We start from the raw sequence: 20,047 nt of genomic DNA, 5'->3' as shown, positions 1-20,047 counted from the left end.
TTGGACTGATTGATAGGTTGGCCCACGTTACAACTTTTGGCCTCAGTACTGCTATACAACATTTGGCAATCTGACAGCCTGGCCAGGGTGTTCTTTTTCCTGTTGTTAAACCCTTTTGGCTACACTTATCAGCAGGCCATGACCCTCCATAACCTCTTTTGTCTTCTGTTGATTAGAGAGGAACATAATGATATCCTGGCTGTAGCTGATTGGGGACAGAAACTTTCTTTCTACCAACTGAGTGGAAAACAGGTATGTAACTTTGTACAAACCCAGTGGGAGATCGAGTTGGGGTCATGCCTGTGATAGTCTATTTTCAGTTTTGGAGATTGTATTATTAGTAATTATGCACTATTGTTGTTAGCGCCTGTCTATTGAGCATTTACTGTGATACCAAGTACTGTACTCAGTGCTGTGTGCATACTTCATCTCATTTAGTTCTCACAAAACCCTCTGAAGTAGGTACTTTGATTATCAACTTTTTAAAAGTGAGTAGGTGGGGCTGGCCCCGTGGCCGAGTGGTTAAGTTCACGCGCTCTGCTGCAGGCGGCCCAGTGTTTCGTTGGTTTGAATCCTGGAAGCGGACATGGCACTGCTCATCAAGCCACGCTGAGGCAGCGTCCCACATGCCACAACTAGAAGGACCCACAACGAAGAATATACAACTATGTACTGGGGGGCTTTGGCGAGAAAAAGGAAAAAAGAAAAAAACTTTAAAAGTGAGTAGGTGAGACTCAGAGCAGTGAAGTAAATATTATGCCCAAGGCCCCACACTGCTAGTAAATGGTGGCACCTGCGATTGAAACCCAGCTTGGTCTGACTGTAAAGCCTTGGTCTTAGTCACGACCCTACCTTCCTGTATTTGCTTTATTTATCCCACAAACATTTATGAGCACCCACTTAGGCCGGCCTTTCACCTGTGTTAGGAACTGCTGACACAGAGCTAAGTTAATGCCTTTGCTCTGTGAGAATTCACAGGCTGGTGGGGACACCCTTTATAGCCAACAGTCCCAGTGCAGCATGATACATGGCATGATAGAGAGCTGTACAGATAGCTATAGGAGCACAAAAGAGGATGATGTCGCTGCTTGGTGGAGATGGGAGATTTTGTAGAGGTGATCTTTGAGCAAGATAAGCAGGAGTTTGCTAGGCAGAGGACTTTGGGAGTGGTATTTCAGGCAGAGGAGATAGCATCTGCAAAGGCAGGGACAAACGAAGATGTGTGACAACTCAGGGAGTAGTGAGTTGTTCAGGGTGACTGGATCCTAAGACTTGTGGACAGAAGATGGAACTAGAAAGGAACATGGGGACATGATCATAAAGGACCTGAATAATGTGAATACAGAGTTTGAACATCACATACTATAAGTACTCAGGAGCCATAGATTTAGGTACAGAGTAAGTTGGTCATATTGCTGTTTCAGAAGAATTCCTTGTGTCTATGGAGGTGGATTAAAATAGAGAGAGCCTGGTGGTAGGAAAACCTGTTAGTAGGCAGGAGATGCCGAGGATTAGAGCAAAGGTGGTGGGGATAGCTTACGTACCACAGCCAAGCGGGTGAGAAATATAGCCTGCTCAATGGAGCCTTTTATTTAAAGCATCTTTATTCCTCAAAACATGTTATGCTGGAAGGGAGGAGTTTCAGGTATGTGTAGCCTACCTTTGGGATCATTTCTTCTACCTCATCTTACCATTGGTCATTTCTTTTGTAGATGAGTAAAGAAAAGATAAAGGTAGTGGATAGTGAAGTATTTTCTCAGTTTCCCATGGCTGATTTCCCCAAACTCTCATTTTAATTATCTTGCATCTAGCCCTGGCCCTACCTATTCATCTATTTAATGTGTATACATCATTGATCAAGAAATATTTATTGGCACATCTACTCTACTATGTACCAGGCACTGGGTGTGGGTATTAGAAATTCCTGGGAACAAATAACCACAGTACACAGGGAGAGAATGGAGTCTTGCTTGTATAGTGACGATAAAAAATTGCTCAACATGTGGTCAGGGCCATGGGAACTCTCTTGCTTGTATGTGGCCCCACAGCTCATTTTGTGGCTCAGAGTTTTTGAATGGTAAGCAACCTCACTCTGCTGAGATAACTTGTACATGGCAGTAATAATGTTGCTTTAGTGGGTAAGTGTCTTTTAAATCTGGGAAGATTTAGAATTAAATATAGGATGATGAAGTAAATCAAACCTATAGTTTTTTGTTAGGCTTAGGTATAATTTGTGTATTTTTGGCATTTTAAGTGTTTGTAATGTTTAAGGAGATCTGGCTGAATAATAATAGCTAACATTTATTGAGTTTCAGGCACTATATAAACTCTTCACAAGGTTAACTCTGTTAATCCTTATAACAACTCTATGAGGTAGGTAATATTATCACCACTTTACATGTGAGAAAATTGAGGCACAGAGAGGTTTAGTAACTGCTGAAAGCCACACAGTTTACTAGTGGCCAAGCCTCATTTGAAACCCAGGCAGACTGGTCCTAGAATCCATATTAGAATATCTGTCAGACTTGTCTTATGACGGCCATTTAAAAGTTGTAGTTGAGTAATCACTTTTATACTTCTGATTTTAAATTGAAGATAAAAGAAATTTTTATTAAGCACCTAAGCAATATTGGAATGTTAAAGAGATTCATTATATTTTCTGGCTTTGGGGGGTAGTCCCTGAGCTTCTTGAATCTATACATTTATGTATTTATTCTTTCACCAAATGTGGAAAAATTTTGGTTATTATTTCTTCAAATATCTTTCTCTCTTTTCCTTCTAGGACTCAAATTACAAATTAGACCTTTTGATATTGTTCTCCAGGTCATGAGGCCCTGTTCATTCTTTTAATCTTTTTTTTTCATTATTGAGTACATAATAGTTTACATCATTGTGAAATTTCAGTTGTACATTATTTCTTGTCTGTCACCACATAGGTACTCCCCTTCACCCCTGTGCCCAACCCCACGCCCCTTCCCCTGGTAAACAGTGAACTGTTTTCTTTGTCCATGTGTTTGTTCATATGGCACATATGAGTGAAATCATCTGGTGTTCGTCTTTCTCAGTCTGGCTTATTTCGCTTAGCATAATTCCCTCTAGGTCCTTCCATGTTATTGCAAATGGGATGAATTTGTCTTTTTTTATGGCTGAGTAGTATTTCATTGTAAATATACATACCACCTCTTCTTTATCCAATCATCGATCAGTGGGCACTTGGATAGTTTCCATGTCTTGGCTATTATAAACAGTGCTGCAACGAACATAGGGGTGCATATGTTACTTTGGATTGTTGATTTCAAGTTGTTTGGGTAGATACCCAGTAGTGGGATAGTTGGTCACATGGTACTTCTATTTTTAGTTTTTTGAGGAATCTCCATACTGTTTTCCATAGTGGCTGCACCAGTTTGCATTCCCACCAGCAGTGTATGAGGATTCCCTTTTCTCCACATCCTCTCCAACACTTGTTGTTTTTAGTCTTAGTGATTATAGCCAGTTTAACAGGTGTAAAGTGGTATCTTAGTGTAGTTTTGATTTGCATTTCCCTGGTGTTTAGTGATGTTGAACATCTTTTCATGTGTTTATTGGCCATCTGTCTATCTTGTTTGGAAAAATGTCTGTTCATCTCCTCTGCCCATTTTTTGATCGGGCTGTTTGTTTTTTTGTTGTTCAGTTGTGTAAGTTCCTTATATATTATGGAGATTAACCCCTTGTCAGATATGTAATTTGCAAATATTTTCTCCCAATTGGTGGGTTGTCTCTTTGTTTTGATCCTAGTTTCTTTTGCCTTGCAGAAGCTCTTCAGTCTGATGAACTCCCACTTGTTTATTTTTTTCTTTTGTTTCCCTTGTTTGAGAAGATGAGGTATTCAAAAAGATCCTTTTAAGTTTGATGTCAAAGAGTGTACTACCTGTGTTATCTTCCAGGAGTTTTATGGTTTCAGGACTTATCTTCAAGTCTTTGATCCATTTTGGGTTTGTTTTTGTGTATAGTGTGAGATAATGGTACATTTTCATTCTTTTGAATGTGGCTGTCCAGTTTTCCCAACACCCTTTATTGAAGAGACTATCTTTTCTCCATTGTATGTTCTTGGCACCTTTGTTGAAGATGTGTGGTTTTATTTCTGGGCTTTCAGTTCTGTTCCACTTATCTGTGTGCCTGTTTTTGTACCAGTACCATGCTGTTTTGATCACTATGGCTTTGTAGCACATTTTGAAGTCAGGAATTGTGATGCCTCCAGCTTTGTTTTTTTTTTTCTCAAGAATGCCTTAGCAATTTGGGGTCTTTGATTGCCCCATATGAATTTTAGGATACTTTGTTCTATTTCCATGAAGAATGTCATTGGGATTCTGATTGGGATTGCACTGAATCTGTAGATTGCTTTGGGTAGTATGGACATTTTAGCTGTGTTTATTTTTCCAACCCATGTGCATGGAATCTCTTTCCATCTCTTTATGTCATTATCAATTTCTTTCAGTAATGTCTTGTAGTTTTCGTTGTATAAGTCCTTCACCTCCTTGGTTAAATTCATTCCTAGGTACTTTATTCTTTTAGTTGTGATTGTAAGTGGAATTGTATTCCTTTTTTTTTTTTGGGAGGAAGATTAGCCCTGAGCTAACATCTCCCGCCAGTCTTCCTCTTTTTGATGAGGAAGCCTGGCCCTGAGCTAACATCCGTGCCCATCTTCCTCTACTTTATATGTGGGATGACTACCACAGCATGGCTTGCCAAGTGGTGCCGTGTCCACACCCAGGATCCTAACCTGTCAACCCCGGGCCGCTGAAGCAGAACATGTGCACTTAACTGCTGCGCCACCATGCCGGCCCCTGGAGTTGTATTCTTGAGTTCTCTTTCTGTAAGTTCGTTATTAAAGTATAGAAAAGCAACTGATTTTTGTAAGTTGATGTTTTACCCTGCAACTTTACTGTAATTGTTAATTATTTCTATTAGTTTTCTGATGGATTCTTTGGGGTTTTCTATATATAAGATCATGTCATCTGCAAACAGCAAGACTTTCACTTCTTCACTCCCTGTTTAGATTCCTTTTATTCCTTTCTCTTGCCTAATTGCTCTGGCCAAAACCTCCAGTTCTATGTTGAATAAGAGTGGTGATAGAGGGCATTCTTGTCTCGTTCCTGTTTTCAGGGGGATGGCGCTCAGTTTTTGCCCACTGAGTATGATGTTGGCTGTGAGTTTGTCATATACGGCCTTTACTATGTTGAGATAATTTCCTTCTATGCCCATTTTGTTCAGAGTTCTTATCATAAATGGCTGTTGGATCTTGTCAAATACTTTCTATGCATCTATTGAAATTATCATGTGGTTTTTATTCCTCAATTTGTTGATGTGGTGTATCATGTTGATTGATTTGCAGATGTTGAACCATCCCTGTGTCCCTAGTATATATCCCACTTGATCATAATGTGTGATCCTTTTGATGTATTGCTGAGTTCGGGTGCCAAAATTTTCTTGAGGATTTTTGTATCTATGTTCATCAGCAATACTGGCCTGTAGTTTTCCTTTTTTTGTGCTGTCCTTGTCAGGCTTTGGTATCAGAGTGATGTTGGCCTCCTAGAATGTGTTAGGAAGTGCTCCATCTTCCCTAATTTTTTAGAATAGCTTGAGCAGGATAGGTATTAAATCCTCTCTGATAATTTGGTAGAATTCCCCAGGAAAGCCATCTGGTCCTAGGGTTTTATTCTTTGGGATGCTTTTGACTACTGTTTCAATCTCTTTCCTTGTGATTGGTCTATTCAGATTATCTGTTTCTTCTTGGTTCAGCTTTGGGAGGTTGTAAGAGTCTGAGAATTTATCCATTTCCTCTAGATTATCTATTTTGTTGGCATATAGTTTTTCATAGTATTCTCTTATAATCCATTGTATCTCTGTGGTGTCCATTGTTATTTCTCCGCGTTCATTTCTGATTTTATTCATTTCTAATAAAGAGCTTTCTCTCTTTTTTTCTTTGTTAGTGTGGCTAGGGGCTTGTCAGTTTTATTTATCTTCTCAAAGAATCAGCTTTTTGTTTCATTGATACTTTCTACTGCCTTTTTTGTTTCAATAGCATTTATTTCTGCTCTGATTTTTATTATTTCTCTCCTTCTGCTGACTTTGGGCTTTATTTATTCTTCTTCTTCTAATTCAGTTAGGTGTAATTTGAGATTGCTTATTTGGGATTTTTCTTGTTTGTCAAGGTGTGCCTGTATTGTGATGAATTTCCCTCATAATACGGCTTTTGCTGCATCCTGTGTGAGTTGGTATGGTATGGTATCATTTTCATTTGTCTCCAGATATTTTTTGTTTTCTCCTTTAATTTATTCAAGGATCCATTGCTTGTTCAATAGTTTGTTGTTTAGTCTCCATATCTTTGTTCCTTTCTCAGCTTTTTTCTTCTAATTAATTTCTAGCTTTATAGCATTGTGATCAGAAAAGATGCTTGTTATTATTTCAACTCACTTAAATTTATTGAGGCTTGCCTTGTTTCCCAACCTGTGGTCTATCCTTGAGAATGTCCTGTGTGCACTTGAGAAGAATGTGTATTCTGCTGTTTTTGGATGGAGTGTTCTATATATGTCTATTAAGTCCAACTGGTTTAGCTTTTCATTTAATTCCACTGTTTCCTTGTTGATTTTCTGTCTGGATGATCTATCCAAGGATGTGAGTGGAGTGTTGAGGTCCCCTCCTCTTATTGTGTTATTATTAATATCTTCTTTTAGGTTTGTCAATAGTTGCTTTATGAACTTTGGTGCTCCTGTGTTGGGTGCATAGATATTTATAAGTGTTATTTCTTCTTGATGGAATGTCCCTTTGATCATTATATTCTGCCCCTTTTTATCTCTCTTTACCTGTCTTATCTTGAAGTCTGCTTTGTCTGATGTAAGTATTGCAACACCTGCTTTCTTTTGTTTGCCATTAGCTTTGAGTATTGCCTTCCATCCCTTCACTCTGAGCCTGTGTTTGTCATTGGAGCTGAGATGTGTTTCCTGGAGGCAGCACAGTGTTGGATCTTGTTCTTTAATCCATCTTGCCACCCTGTGTCTTTTTATTGGAGAATTCAATCCATTTACGTTTAGGGTGATTATTGATATATGATATATGATGCTGTCATTTTATCACTTGTTTTCTGGTTCTCCTGCATTTCCTTTGTTTCTCGTCCTGTGTGTTTTGGTCACCCCATTGAATTATGTAGTTTTTTATGATGTGTTTATTTGTTTTCTCCTTATTTATTCTTTGTGTCTGTGTTCTGCTTTTTTGTTTAGTGGTTACCATGAGTTTTGTATTCAGAATCTCATGTATAAGATAGTCCATTTTCTGATGGCCTCTTATTTCCTTAGTCTAAACCAATGTAGTCCCTTGCCTCCTCCTCTCCTAAGTTGTTTTTCTCACATCTTATTCCATCTTGTGTTGTGAGTTTATGGTTAAAAATGACAAGATTTCCTTTGTTTTTGGTGTTTTCCTTCCTTTTATCTTTAATGCTATACTTGAGTATTTGCTATCCTATTCTGATTCTGTCTACCTATTTATCTCCTTACTCCGTGCTTTGTGACCCTTTTGTCTGCTTTTTTTTTTTCAGGTATGAGGGCCTTCTTGAGGATTTCTTGGTGTGGGGGGCAGTTTGTGGCTACGAAGTCCCTTACCTTTTGTTTGTCTGGGAAAGTTTTTATTTCTCCATCATATCTGAAGGATATTTTTGCTGTATAGAGTATTCTTGGCTGAAAATTTTTGTCTTTTAAAAGATTTGAATGTGTCATTCCTTTCTCTCCTAGCTTGTAAGGTTTCTGCCGAGAACTCCTCTGAAAGCCTGATAGGGGTTCCTTTCTAGGTTATTTTCTTCTGCCTTGCTGCCCTTAGTATTCTTTCTTTGTCGTTCATTTTTGCCAGTTTTACTACTATATGCCTTGCAGTCGGTCTTTTTACATTGACATATGTAGGAGATCTGGAAGCTTCTTCCACATGGATTTCCCTCTTTTTCCCTAGGTTTGGGAAGTTCTCTGCTATTATTTCTTTGAACATGCTTTCTGCTCCATTCTCCTTCTCTTCTTCTTGAATACCTATAATTTTTATGTTGCATTTCCTAATTGAGTCAGATATTTCTTGGAGACTTTCTTCATTTCTTTTTAGTCTTAATTCTCTCTTCTCGTCTGTGTGGAGCGTTTCAACATGTCTATCCTTGATTATGCTGATACACTCCTCACTGATGTCTACTCGAGCTTTCAGGGAATCTGTATTCTGTTTTATCTCTTCCATTGTGTCTTTTGTCTCTAATATTTCTGATTGATTCTTCTTTATAGTTTCAGTCTCTTTTGTGCAGTAGCTCCTGAACTTGTTGAATTGTTTCTCTACATTCTCTTTTACCTCATTGAGTTTTTTGATGATAGCCATTTTAAATTCATTATCATTTAGATTACATATTTCTGTGTCCTCAGGACTGAATTCTAGGTACTTGTTGTTTTCTCTCTGGTCTGGAGATTTGATATAATTTTTGATATTGCTAGAAGGGGTGGCTTGGATCTTATGCATCCTGTTATTATTTGGTTGCAGTTACCACCTATCACCACTGGGTGTGGGTCAAGAGCAGCGTATTCTGAGCCCTCTGCCTTCAGCTGAGATACCAGGCAGTAGAGCCAGCACGGGGCAGGTTGGAGGAGGAGCACTTTCTCCTACACGCACTCTGGGCTTTCTCACTCTGCTCTCACTATCTGCTCTCCTGGGGTGTTGGCTTGACAAGGTCACCCTCCTACGAAAGCTCTCGCCCCAGTAGAGGGCTTCCCTCTAGGTTGCCTGGGTCCTCAGGGGTCCTTGATGTTCCCACGAACAAACGTCCTCTCCCCTATTCCTTCCCTCTCAGAGCCTCCCACGGTCACGGATTGCAGTCTTTAGGGGAGAGGATGAAGTTCTCTCTTACCCCGTTCCAGCTCCTCTGAGGGGGGCCCCAGCCTCTCCGCCCTCCATGGTATGGCTGCGTGTCTCTCCAACATTTTGGTGTTGTGTTAGGATGTCCTCTGCTGGAGTATGGATGTCCGTTTTCGTCGTATGTTGGAGGGGAGAGAATCCTAGGCAAGTTCACCCCACCGTGATGCTGACGTCACTCAAGAAAAGCATCTCTTAATTTTTTTTTTGTTTCTCTGATCTTCAGATTGGCGGATTTCTATTGCTCAGTCTTCAACTTCACTGACTTTTCTGTCATTTGTAATATTTCTGTTAAGCTCATCCAGTGAATTTTTGTTTCACTTGTTGCATTTTCAGTTCCAGAATTTACATTTGGTTCTTTTTTCCTATTTGTTCATTTATTACAAATATATTTTCCTTTAGATTCTTGACCATAGTTAAACTAGCTATTTTTAAATTCTAATCTGCTAATTTCAACATCTGGATCATCTTGGGATCAGTCTCTATTGATTGTCTTTTCTCTTGAATATGGTTCACATTTTTCTGCTTTTTGGAATTTGGGGTTATATTCTACACATTGTGAATGATATATCATAGGGACTCACTTCTGTCATGTTTCTCTGAAGATTTTTGTGTAGTTGGCTTTTTTTAAAGCAGGTAGTTAACTTTGCTGGACTCAGCATTCAAACTCCATCTTTCCAGTGTGGGCAGCAGCTTAAGTCTCTGTTCAGTTCTTAAGCTTTGCTAGGCTGCTTGGCATCTGCCCCACACATGTGTAGTTCAAGGGGTTCCAGATATTCAGCAGAGTGTATGTACAGAATTTAGGCTCCCCCTCTGCATCTGTCTCTTTTCTGGGATTTCCCACCTCACTTTCAAGCTTATGTGGTCACTCCGAATTCTGTGCTCATTCAGCAGGATGCTGCTGGGGCCTGCCCTCAGGCAAAAAAAGAACCTTAAAAAATGAGAGACTCACCTAATGCCATTCCTTTCTTTCAAATGCACCTGTATCTTCCATTTCTGTCTGCTTCTGGTTGCTCTCCAGTGCCTTCAAGTGTTTGTAATTTATAGTTGATGCAGAGTTTATGGTTGTTACTTGCAGGAGAATTGGTCCAGTGGGAACTAGTGAGCTATTACCAGAAGCTGCAAGACTTCCATGTCATGACTCATAGGATTTTTTATTTTTCTTATTAGATTTACTACCATTATACAAGTACTAGGGAAAGTTTTGGTTGTTAGGCATTTGAAAGCCTTAAAAAGGAAAATGAATATGTTAAATTAATAATCGCAGTTTAAGTTAGTTTAGGGGAATTAACTAAGTTGTAAATGAGGCTGACTGAGGGATTTTTTTGGTCTGTTCACAATTTAATTCAGTAAACATTACTCAAAGGCCCCTTTTCAATTGGTTGTTTACTTTTACCAGTCTTAGAAATGGAACTTAAAAACTTAAGGAAAAACCCAGTTTTTAGAGTTATTTCTTTAATAAACTACTAGTTTAATAATGGTAAACATAAATAGTCTTTTTATTCACAAAGGTACCCTCAGAGGCAGCAAAAAACTCCAATAAGGAACTTGGGGTTTGGGGTGGAGGGCATCAAATTAAACCTGTCACTACAGACCAGTGCTGTGGGAGAGGCAAGCACAGGGGCCATGGGAGCACATGGGAGGGGGGATTAAATCAGGCCTTGGGTGTGGCTGGGAGATTGGAGGATGTTTCCTGGAGGAGCTGACACCTGGCAAAGAAGGAGAGGGAGACGGCACCCCTGGCCAGGGCTAGGGTGGTGTGGAGGATAGCACCTGTGAGGACATGGAGGCCTGAAAGCGCATGGTCCACTAGGGAAACTATAAGAAGTTCATTTTGGCTGAGAGAAAGATATTGGGAGGTAAGCTCAGGAGCTTGACCTTCATCCTAAAAGCTGAGGGAACACCATCAAAAGTGAAAAGACAACTCACAGAATGGGAGAAAATTTTTATAAATCATATATCTGATTAGGAACTTGTATCTAGAATGTATAAAGAACTCTTGCAACTCAGTAATAAAAAGGCAATCGAATTAAAAAATGAAAAAAGGATCTGAATAGACATTTGTCCAAATAAGATAAACATGTGGCCAATAGGCACAAGAAAAGATGCTCAACATCATTAGACACCAGAGAAATGCAAGTCAAAATCACAATGAAATACCACTTCAGACCCACTAGGATGGAAAAATTGGAACCCTTATGCACTACTGTACAATTATAAAATTGTATAGTCAACTTCGAAAAAGGCTGGCTGTTCCTCAAAAGGTTAAACATAAAGTTACCATATGACCCAGCAATTCCACTCATAGGAATATATATCCAAGAAAGATGAAAACATATGTCCACACAAAAACTTGTACACAAATATTCATAGCACCATTATTCATAGTAGCCAAAAAGTAGAAAGGGCCATCAACTGATGAATACATAAATAAAATGTGTATCCATGTAATGGAATATTATTCGGCAATGAAAAGGAATGAAGTACCGATACATGCTACAACATGGATGAATCAGTCACAAAAGGCTACATATTGTATGATGCCATTTATATAAAATATCCAAAATATGCAAATCCATAAATACAGAAAGTAGATTGGTGATTGTAAGGGGATGGAAAGAGGGGGGAATTGGGATTGACTACTAAGGTCTGTGGTTTCTTATTGGGGTGATGGAAATGTTCTGGAATTAATGCTGATGGTTGCACAACTCCAAATATATTAAAAGCCAATGAGTTGTACGCTTTAAATTGGTGAATTGTATAGTATGAGAATTATACCTCAATAAGATTGTTATAATGAGAAGTAAGATGGATGTAGTTTCAGAGTAAAGGACAGTTTTTTAAACTGAGTAAATTTAGTTTTATGAAATACTAAAAAAAAGAAGCTGGTGGGAACCATTGAACCCTAGCAAGGACTATGTGCAGAGGAAGGCCTATGGGAAAAGACCATCCCTGGGTACGGATTGGCTGAGGAGCTAAAACACACTCCTGGAGCAGTTAGGTGGGACTAGGGGAGGTGCTACTGACTCTAGTGGTGGAGGATGCTCCAGAGGAGGCTGGCTTGTGTTTACCATGGAATCACATAGGAGATGAGGCTGACCAGCTCTCCCCTGTCTTCCCAACTCTCCCCATTAAAATCAGTTGGAAAAGCCCCTAATTATATTGTGATTATTATGAATACAGAACTGGTTTTTCCCTTGGTGTGTCTTCTCTTTCCTCAGATTGGAAGGGATCGGTCACTGAACTTTGACCCCTGCTGCATCAGCTACTTTACTAAAGGGGAGTACATTTTGTTGGGGGGATCAGACAAGCAAGTGTCCCTTTTCACCAAGGATGGAGTGCGGCTTGGAACTGTTGGGGAGCAGAACTCCTGGGTGTGGACGTGTAAAGTAAAACCTGATTCCAACTATGTGGTAAGAAGAGGAAGTTCATCCTGTTAGGCCATTGCCTGAGTGGGCACTGAATATCAGCCGTGTTTAGCCAAGTTGGATCATTGATGTTTGTTCCTGACAAATGGGTGGGTAGACTCTTTATCCACAGAGAGCTGGAAATTGCCAACTCTCTTTCCCTACAGGTGGTAGGCTGCCAGGATGGCACCATTTCCTTCTACCAGCTTATTTTCAGCACAGTCCATGGGCTCTACAAGGACCGGTATGCCTACAGGGATAGCATGACTGATGTCATCGTGCAACACCTGATCACCGAGCAGAAAGGTAAGAGGCAAGTGAGGTTGGAAGGGTTGCTCACAGGACAAGTGAAATGATAGGCAATGTTTCTCCTTGGTCTTTTAGAAACACATTGGACCACTGGTTCTTGGTTTTTTTGTGTGGAGGGGTGAGGGGAGGAGGTAGATGTCTCTGAGAATCCAGTGAAAGCAATAAACCCTATCTCCAAAAACAAAATGCACAGACTCACAAAATTTTTCAGATAATTGCAAGGGGAACATGGAGTCCCTGACTAAGGAAAGATAATGTTTAAAAAGTCAGAGCCAGGCTGGCTGACCTGCAAGGGTCTTTTTTTTTTTTTAAGGATTGGCACCTGAGCTAATATCTGTTGCCAGTCTTCTTTTTTTTGATGAGAGTATCTCCTTTAGCTTTTAATTTCTCTGCCTTCTACCTAACTTAACCACCTCTGGCTAGACCTGGATTTTTTTTTTTCTTTGACAGTTCGGATTAAATGCAAAGAGCTTGTCAAGAAAATTGCCATCTACAAAAATCGATTAGCTATCCAACTGCCAGAGAAAATCCTTATCTATGAGTTGTATTCAGATGACTCGTCAGACATGCATTACAGAGTGAAGGAGAAGATTGTCAAGAAGTTCGAATGCAACCTCTTGGTGGTGTGTGCTGACCACATCATCCTCTGCCAGGTGGGCAGCCGCAGGTTGTAGGTGTTGGGCTGAATACACTTCATGATTCTCCCAAGGATAAGGTACCCAGCTCATGGTTTTAAAATTGTTCACTAGGAAACAAGTCCCTTTCCATCAAACTCAGTGGCTGTTGATTGCTTTTGTTTTATTGATATCTAGGTGATTCAGACTCTACTAGAAAGTCATGTACCATAAACTGGAAAATACGTTTTTGTATTGCAAAACACTTTGTTATACTGGAATTATATATATTTTAATGACTTATAGCATAAATTGATATCCCACAAAATAAAGATCGATTTTTTTTGGTAAACATATGCATAAAAATGGATATATCTTTCAGTTAAACAACAAATAAATTTATGATATCAACTCAAAAATAGTAAAGGAAGTTTTACTTCCTGAGAGATTTTTTTCGTAGAAAAAATTTTCTCAACTTAAAGCTTCCTAGAAAATGTCTAGGGCAATGCCAAGAGAATTTAGAAAGACTGAAAGAAGGCCAGCTCAGCATCTTTCTTGAAAGTAGAGGTGGATTTGGTTTCATGAAACTAGGCCTATTGGAAGTGATAAAGTGGAACAAATCCTTTAGAGATCTCTGTAATGTAAAATATTCTTAAACTCTTTCTCAAAGTCTAGAACTTCAAGCAGTTTAGGGGTGCCACAGGTTGTGGGATAGGTGTGCCAGATAGGTGTGCTTTTGGGTGCTGCCTCTCCTGTGGCTGCCTGAGGTCTGCATAGAAGATCTGAGGCTGAGCTGGGCTCCATGAGGAAGACTTGTGTGAAGGATTGATGGTGCCGGTCATGGAGACTAGGTGGAGTTGGATATATACTGAATGAATAGGTGTTGGTCATCCCTCAGGTGAAGGAAGACCCCTTTAAGAGGCCTGGGAACACTTATCCTGTTGTTGAGTGTCCATGCAGAGCTGGGTTTGCTTTCTAGGAGAAACGGCTGCAGTGCCTGTCCTTCAGTGGAGTGAAGGAGCGGGAGTGGCAGATGGAGTCGCTCATTCGCTACATCAAGGTGATTGGTGGCCCTCCAGGAAGGGAAGGTCTGTTAGTGGGCCTGAAGAATGGACAGGTGAGCGCTCCCTCGTGTCTCCCATCAGGCTGATTATCTGCATGCAGACACAGGCAACCAGACTGATTATGACCCTGGATGAGTTCCCAGGGCAGGAAAAGTGTCATCCCCCCGCTATGGGCACAATGGAGGGCAGCCCAGAGTTTCATTTTTTGAGGACAGCTGTAGGCCAAAAGTGCAGTGGTCCTCAGACTCACAGCCTGCGGCATTCTGGCAGAGTTCGTGCTATAGCTTCTGGGCTGCCCGTAGAGTGGATTAGTGGGTTTAGGGTCACCCAGAAGATGGGAGATTTGATGGAGATGCAGTTTCAGTGACTTGCTAGAGATGGGGGCAGAGATCATTCCTTAGGTCAGATCCCTAGCAGGACAGTGAATGGATTCAGGCAGCGTGTTCTAGCTTGTGACTTAGAGGCTTCAGGTCCTCAGGCTACTACTAGATGTTATAAGAAAAATGAGTCCTTTGCTCAAATAGATGTGCAAAATCTAGATTACACAAAGTTAAACAGATGTGTGTGTGTGTGTGTGTGTGTGTGTTCTTTGTGAAAAATAAGAATTCTAAGTGGGCTACATGGAAATTTGAAAGTGAAAATATAACTGCCTTAGCCTGAGAGCCAAGCTGTCTAGCAGATGGCCTGTGGCTGAGGCTTGTCAGGCCTATTCTGGAGAGGGATGTCATGGAGGATGAGATTAGAAGGGGCCATAGAGTAGCAACACCAAAGAGAAGAAAGCCCGCTTCTTTCTCCTAGTCAGCTGTCACTTCCAGTGTACGGCCTGAGAGCATGGCTTTGGGGGCAAGTCAACCTGGGGTCATGTTCGTGCTTAGGTACTCACTAGCTGTGTGACTCTGGGAAAGTCGTTTCACCCCTCTGAGGCTCAGGTTTTATAAATGAGGGTAATACCACATGTTTTACAGGGTTGTCAAAAACAGTCAATAACTGATAACTGTCACCATCACCATCATCATGTTTTGCTCTGGTTATACCAGATGTCTTGTCAGTTTTTACAGTAGCCTCTTTCTATGTTAGTTTGTGACTCGAATCTTGCTAGATGGTTTAGTGTGGGTAATGATAATAAACCCCCACTCAAGCAGAAATTGTCGTGTCTTGGAGCCTGTCATTACTTTGGGGAGCTCTGATGAATCACACTTCTGGTCTCCTAAAGCTGAACCTCCACGCCTTTTCTTTCGATGAGTCCTCTTCTCTGCACGGAGCCTCTGGTGAAGTTGGTGGGAGTTGTTCTTGTAGAACACATGGGATTCCAACAGCCTGGCGGTGTTCCAGGGTCTTGTTGCCATGGTGACTCACACTTTTTCTCTGAAATTTTGCCAGATCCTGAAGATTTTTGTGGACAATCTCTTTGCAATCGTCCTGCTGAAGCAGGCCACAGCTGTGCGCTGCTTGGACATGAGTGCCTCCCGCAACAAACTGGCTGTGGTGGATGAAAACGACACATGCCTGGTGTATGACATCCACACCAAGGAATTGCTTTTTCAGGTGAAGTCTCAGAGAATGCCCAGGACATGGTCTTTTGATTAGAGACCCTCTTCTAGCTTCTGTCCCTGCAGGAAGGGCTCACACTCTGGCTCCCAGGTGGGTCTCTGGGAGGAGCAGTGAGATGTAGGGTGTAGGGGCAGAGCAGGGGTGCAGAATCTGAGAGGCCCCTGGGCATAGGCGGACCCTCCCACACACGAGCTGCAGGAGCTGGGTAAGCCTCTTTGAACTTTGGTTTCCTCGAAGGTAAGATGGGCAAGTAACACCTTACAAGGTTACTGTGAGCAATAAATAAATAATAATAAATCTAAGTGGGGTATGTTGCAGGCTCTCTGTGCATGGGTTAATGTGATGATGATTTTGAAAAAGTCTGCTTCTCAGCTACTGGGGGCTTGCCTATATCTGTGCATGACCTAAGATACAGTAAGGAAACAGGACCAGTTTTGTCATTTCAGAGAAGGGAAAAGATGAGTGGAAGCCCTCCCTTCTACTTATTTCACAAGGATGCTATAAGAGCCAGCAAAATGTGAACTGTTTGGGGGGACAGGCGTTGTTTGCACACCACTTGGTCCTGTGGCTGGAGGAAGTGGGAAGTGTGTCACTGGAGAGAGCCCAAAGGCTCTGTGCCCAGCACCTGGCCAGCTTTCTACTGGACTCAGCACTGCTCTCTGCCTGTTTAGGGCTTTGTAAGTGGTCAGGGCCCATTTTCCTGAAGTGAGTGCCTCCCAAAGCTGAAACCTCCCCTGACCGGCTCCCTTGGCCACTACAGGTTTCCCAATATTGTGGGAAGATTGAGGTTCCCTTACCAGGGTTCCCCCTTGTCCTCACCAGCAGAATCAGCAGGGCGGAGGGGTGCTAGAGTAGGGAGGTACCTTGGTCATTTGGAAAGGACTACCTGGCTACCAGAAGCCCAAGGCTGCAACTGGCTCAGTTGATAACCACTCACTCACATCACTGGGAAGGTAGAGTGGTTTAGGTGAAAGAGCATGGGCTTTGCCTTCAGACAGACCTGGGCTCCAGTCCTGCCTTCATTACTTACTGTGTGATCTTGAGCAAGTTAGTGAACTTCTCTGAGCCTCAATTTCTCCTTACCTCTAAAATGGAACTGACAATTACCCCCTCTCAGAATTGCTACAGGACTAAACAAGATACCATTAGTGCCTTGCTCAGTGGCTGGCACAAAATAGGGCCCTCCATGTTCCTTCTCTTCTGCCCTACCTCAACACCATGCCTGAAGGTAGATTAGCTGCCCCAGTTGTGACTCTGTGTCTTAGCCTAGACTCATATAGGAAGGGAAGGGGGGTGTCCTTCCCAGTCCCCAGTGAGGGTTCTGTAGTGGGCTCAGGGAGGTAATTCTCAGACTTGGCCAGGAGACATAAGTATTCTCAGCTTTTTCTCCTCTCTACTGCCCCTGCCCTCTTTACATGAAAAGAGCTGTATTTTTTTTCCTCATTATAAGAGGAATACATGCTCATTATAAGAGATTCAGATATTGTAAAAGATTCTAGGCAGGGAGGTATGAACATCTGCTGGTCCCGGGGCTCAGAGCCACGCAGAAAACTGGGAGGAGGTGGGCAGGGGTGCCTGCCTCCCAGGGTGGCTTTTTACAGTGTGTGGATTATAAATGCAGAGACAATATATTATTTTCTAATTTTAAAAATAACTCACTGTTCTTTTTCTTATTATAAAACACAGTAGATGTTCATGACTAAAAGAAAATTTCAGACAAACAAAAAACGTAGAAAATAAAAGCACCCACAATTCTAGCCACCCCAAAACAATCACTGTTAATTCTTTGGGATATGTCCCTTTACACCTTCTTCAATGCATAGCTATGAATACTCATTGTTTAACAGAAGTAGAATTCACTTTGCTGATTTTCTTATGTATTATGTAGTGATTAATATTTGGAGATAATATTCTTTTTCAAAAGTAACGCTTGCTTATTAAAAAATTCCAACATACACAAATCCACAGAAGAGCTTGCCTCTATGCCTCTCTCCATTTCTTCTGATTCCCTTTTCCTCCCTTTCCCTCCATCCCACTGTTAGCAATTTAGCTTAACCCAGGTTTTAAAAAGGGTACTTGACTGAATGTGGGAATGGTGCCAAAGCCCAGGGTGGTTGTCACAGGATCCTCACCATGCCTGTCCCTCAGGAACCGAATGCCAACAGCGTGGCCTGGAACACCCAGTGTGAGGACATGCTCTGTTTCTCAGGAGGAGGCTACCTCAACATCAAAGCCGGCACCTTCCCCGTGCACCAGCAGAAGCTGCAGGGCTTCGTGGTCGGCTACAACGGCTCCAAGATCTTCTGCCTCCATGTCTTCTCCATGTCGGCCGTGGAGGTGCCGCAGGTAACCTGGGGGCACGAGCCAGCTCTAAGCAGGGGCAGGGCAGACAAAACCAGGAAAGCTAGGCCCCTCACTGGTGCTTTGGCGAGGAGAGAAGGAAGAGAGACAAGAGTGGCAGCTGTGTTGTCATGGAAGGCACTCTGGATTTGAACCTGAAACCCTGTCTCTACCCCATGCAACCTGTGTGTCTTTGGGCAGACAGCTCAACCTCACTGAGCCTGCATTTCTTTCTGATCCCTCTTCCTTGGTAGGGATGGGGAGGGGTATGCAGGGTTGTCTGTCAGCAGACAGAGTGTGTTTCACTGACAGCTGTGGTGGGCACAGAGTGAAGCAAGCCAGCAAAGCTGGAAGTCCAGCAGAGTGTCTGCACAGGTGCATGAGGTGGGTGGCATGTGTGAGAGAAAGAGAATCTGAGTGAGATGGGGTGTGGGGGCTGAGGTCTGTGAGCCAAAAAGGGAGCATGGGACTATCTGTACAAATCCTTCAAACTAGGAGGAGGCCAGAGCAGAAATGAGGGACTGTAGTCTGGAGCTTTGGAATGGAGGAGGGCAGGAACATAGACAGGAGGACAGAGATTGACAACCTTAGTCAGGGCTGGCCTAATCACAGCTGTCCCAGCTGCTGTCTGCTCCAAGGTGCATCGTGCCCACTGTGGAACTCTCACAAAATGCAGACGAGCACCTAGGAGAGACTAGCCCTCAGAATCCCATCCTCAAGAAAGAATCAGTCTTAAAGATTTTGAAATATATCTACCCAGACCTTTTCTATGCATAGTATACAATTTGAGTCTATGGTTTTATATAAACATTTTAAACAAAAGTGTAGTCATCATAAATATTGTTTTGTGATTTTATCTATAAGTATTGCTCCTGTAGATGAAACTTCAGATCTACTGTACTTTACTGAATGTGGATCATAAATAAGAGAGAGACTTTTAATCACCTTCATTACCATCTTCTAATTTAACCTAACATTTACATATTACTTTGTATGAATTATTGGCTATCAACTAGCAGTCTGGCTTTTTCACTCAGCAATGTACTGGAAACATGGCTCCATGTCAATAAATGTACTTCTCTAGAATTTTTAATTACTAAGATGGTTGTAGATTCACATATAGTTGTAAGAAATCATACAGAGATCTGTTGCACAACTTGCCAAGTTTCCCCCATTGGTAACAATTTGCAAAATTACAGTACAAATTTATCATCTGTGTAGGTTCATGTATCCACCACCAACCTACAAGATCCCCAGTGTTGGGTTGCCCTTTTATTATAAGCACACCCCTCACCCTGTTCCCCTACCCCCGGCATTGTTTGTAATTGCTTTTTATTCTGTCACATGGATGTTCCACAAGTTACTCAACCAGGACCTATTGTTGGACATTTATGCTGTTTACAGCTTTTTTGCTGTTGTAGATAGTGGGCATCTTTCTAGCTAAGTCTTTCAACCTATCCCAGCTTAGCTCCTTGGTATAAACTCCTAGAAGTGAAATTGCTGGGTCAAAGGCTATGTACATTTGAAAGATTTTTAGACTTTTCCAGATTGCCCTTCAGCTATATTACATCAATCTACATTCCCTCCACGCACCTTGCCTTCACTCACTGTCCCTGGCTTGGCTTGTAAAGAATGGGGCTGGAGTCCCCTTCCTCCTCTAAATTGATGATATCCTTGTTCTTCATTGCTGCAAGAATTATTAGTGTCTGACACAGAGCAATTATTCAATAAATGTTAGTGGAATTCAGATCTGAGGAAAAGGAAAGAGAAAAAAAGCCAGAGAAAGAAGGGAGAAAAGTGGGTAGAAGTGGCGGCAGGAGGAGAGGCAAGAACAACGCCTGCTGGACTGTTTCCC

General features: G+C 41.7%; 1 protein-coding gene across 15 annotated transcripts in view; it reads left to right on the top strand.

Moving 5' to 3' along the window:
* Positions 1–20,047, top strand: part of IFT122 (intraflagellar transport 122) — a 79,189-nt gene that overhangs the window by 26,838 nt on the left and 32,304 nt on the right. For 9 of the 15 annotated variants that reach the window (XM_014838423.3, XM_070492855.1, XM_070492852.1 and 6 more), the window contains 7 exons: positions 177–252; positions 12,129–12,320; positions 12,482–12,620; positions 13,074–13,276; positions 14,217–14,354; positions 15,682–15,846; positions 18,001–18,198. In XM_014838423.3, coding sequence (XP_014693909.2) covers positions 177–252; positions 12,129–12,320; positions 12,482–12,620; positions 13,074–13,276; positions 14,217–14,354; positions 15,682–15,846; positions 18,001–18,198 — 1,111 coding nt within the window. Of the gene's footprint in view, positions 1–176; positions 253–546; positions 720–12,128; positions 12,321–12,481; positions 12,621–13,073; positions 13,277–14,216; positions 14,355–15,681; positions 15,847–18,000; positions 18,199–20,047 lie in introns of all 15 variants that reach the window. The other 6 variants (XM_070492859.1, XM_070492862.1, XM_070492863.1 and 3 more) reach the window with 1 other exon arrangement.

Source organism: Equus asinus, chromosome 21 (assembly GCF_041296235.1).
Source record: "Equus asinus isolate D_3611 breed Donkey chromosome 21, EquAss-T2T_v2, whole genome shotgun sequence".
Lineage (NCBI taxonomy): Eukaryota > Metazoa > Chordata > Mammalia > Perissodactyla > Equidae > Equus > Equus asinus.
This window is presented reverse-complemented; position numbering and strand designations above follow the sequence as displayed.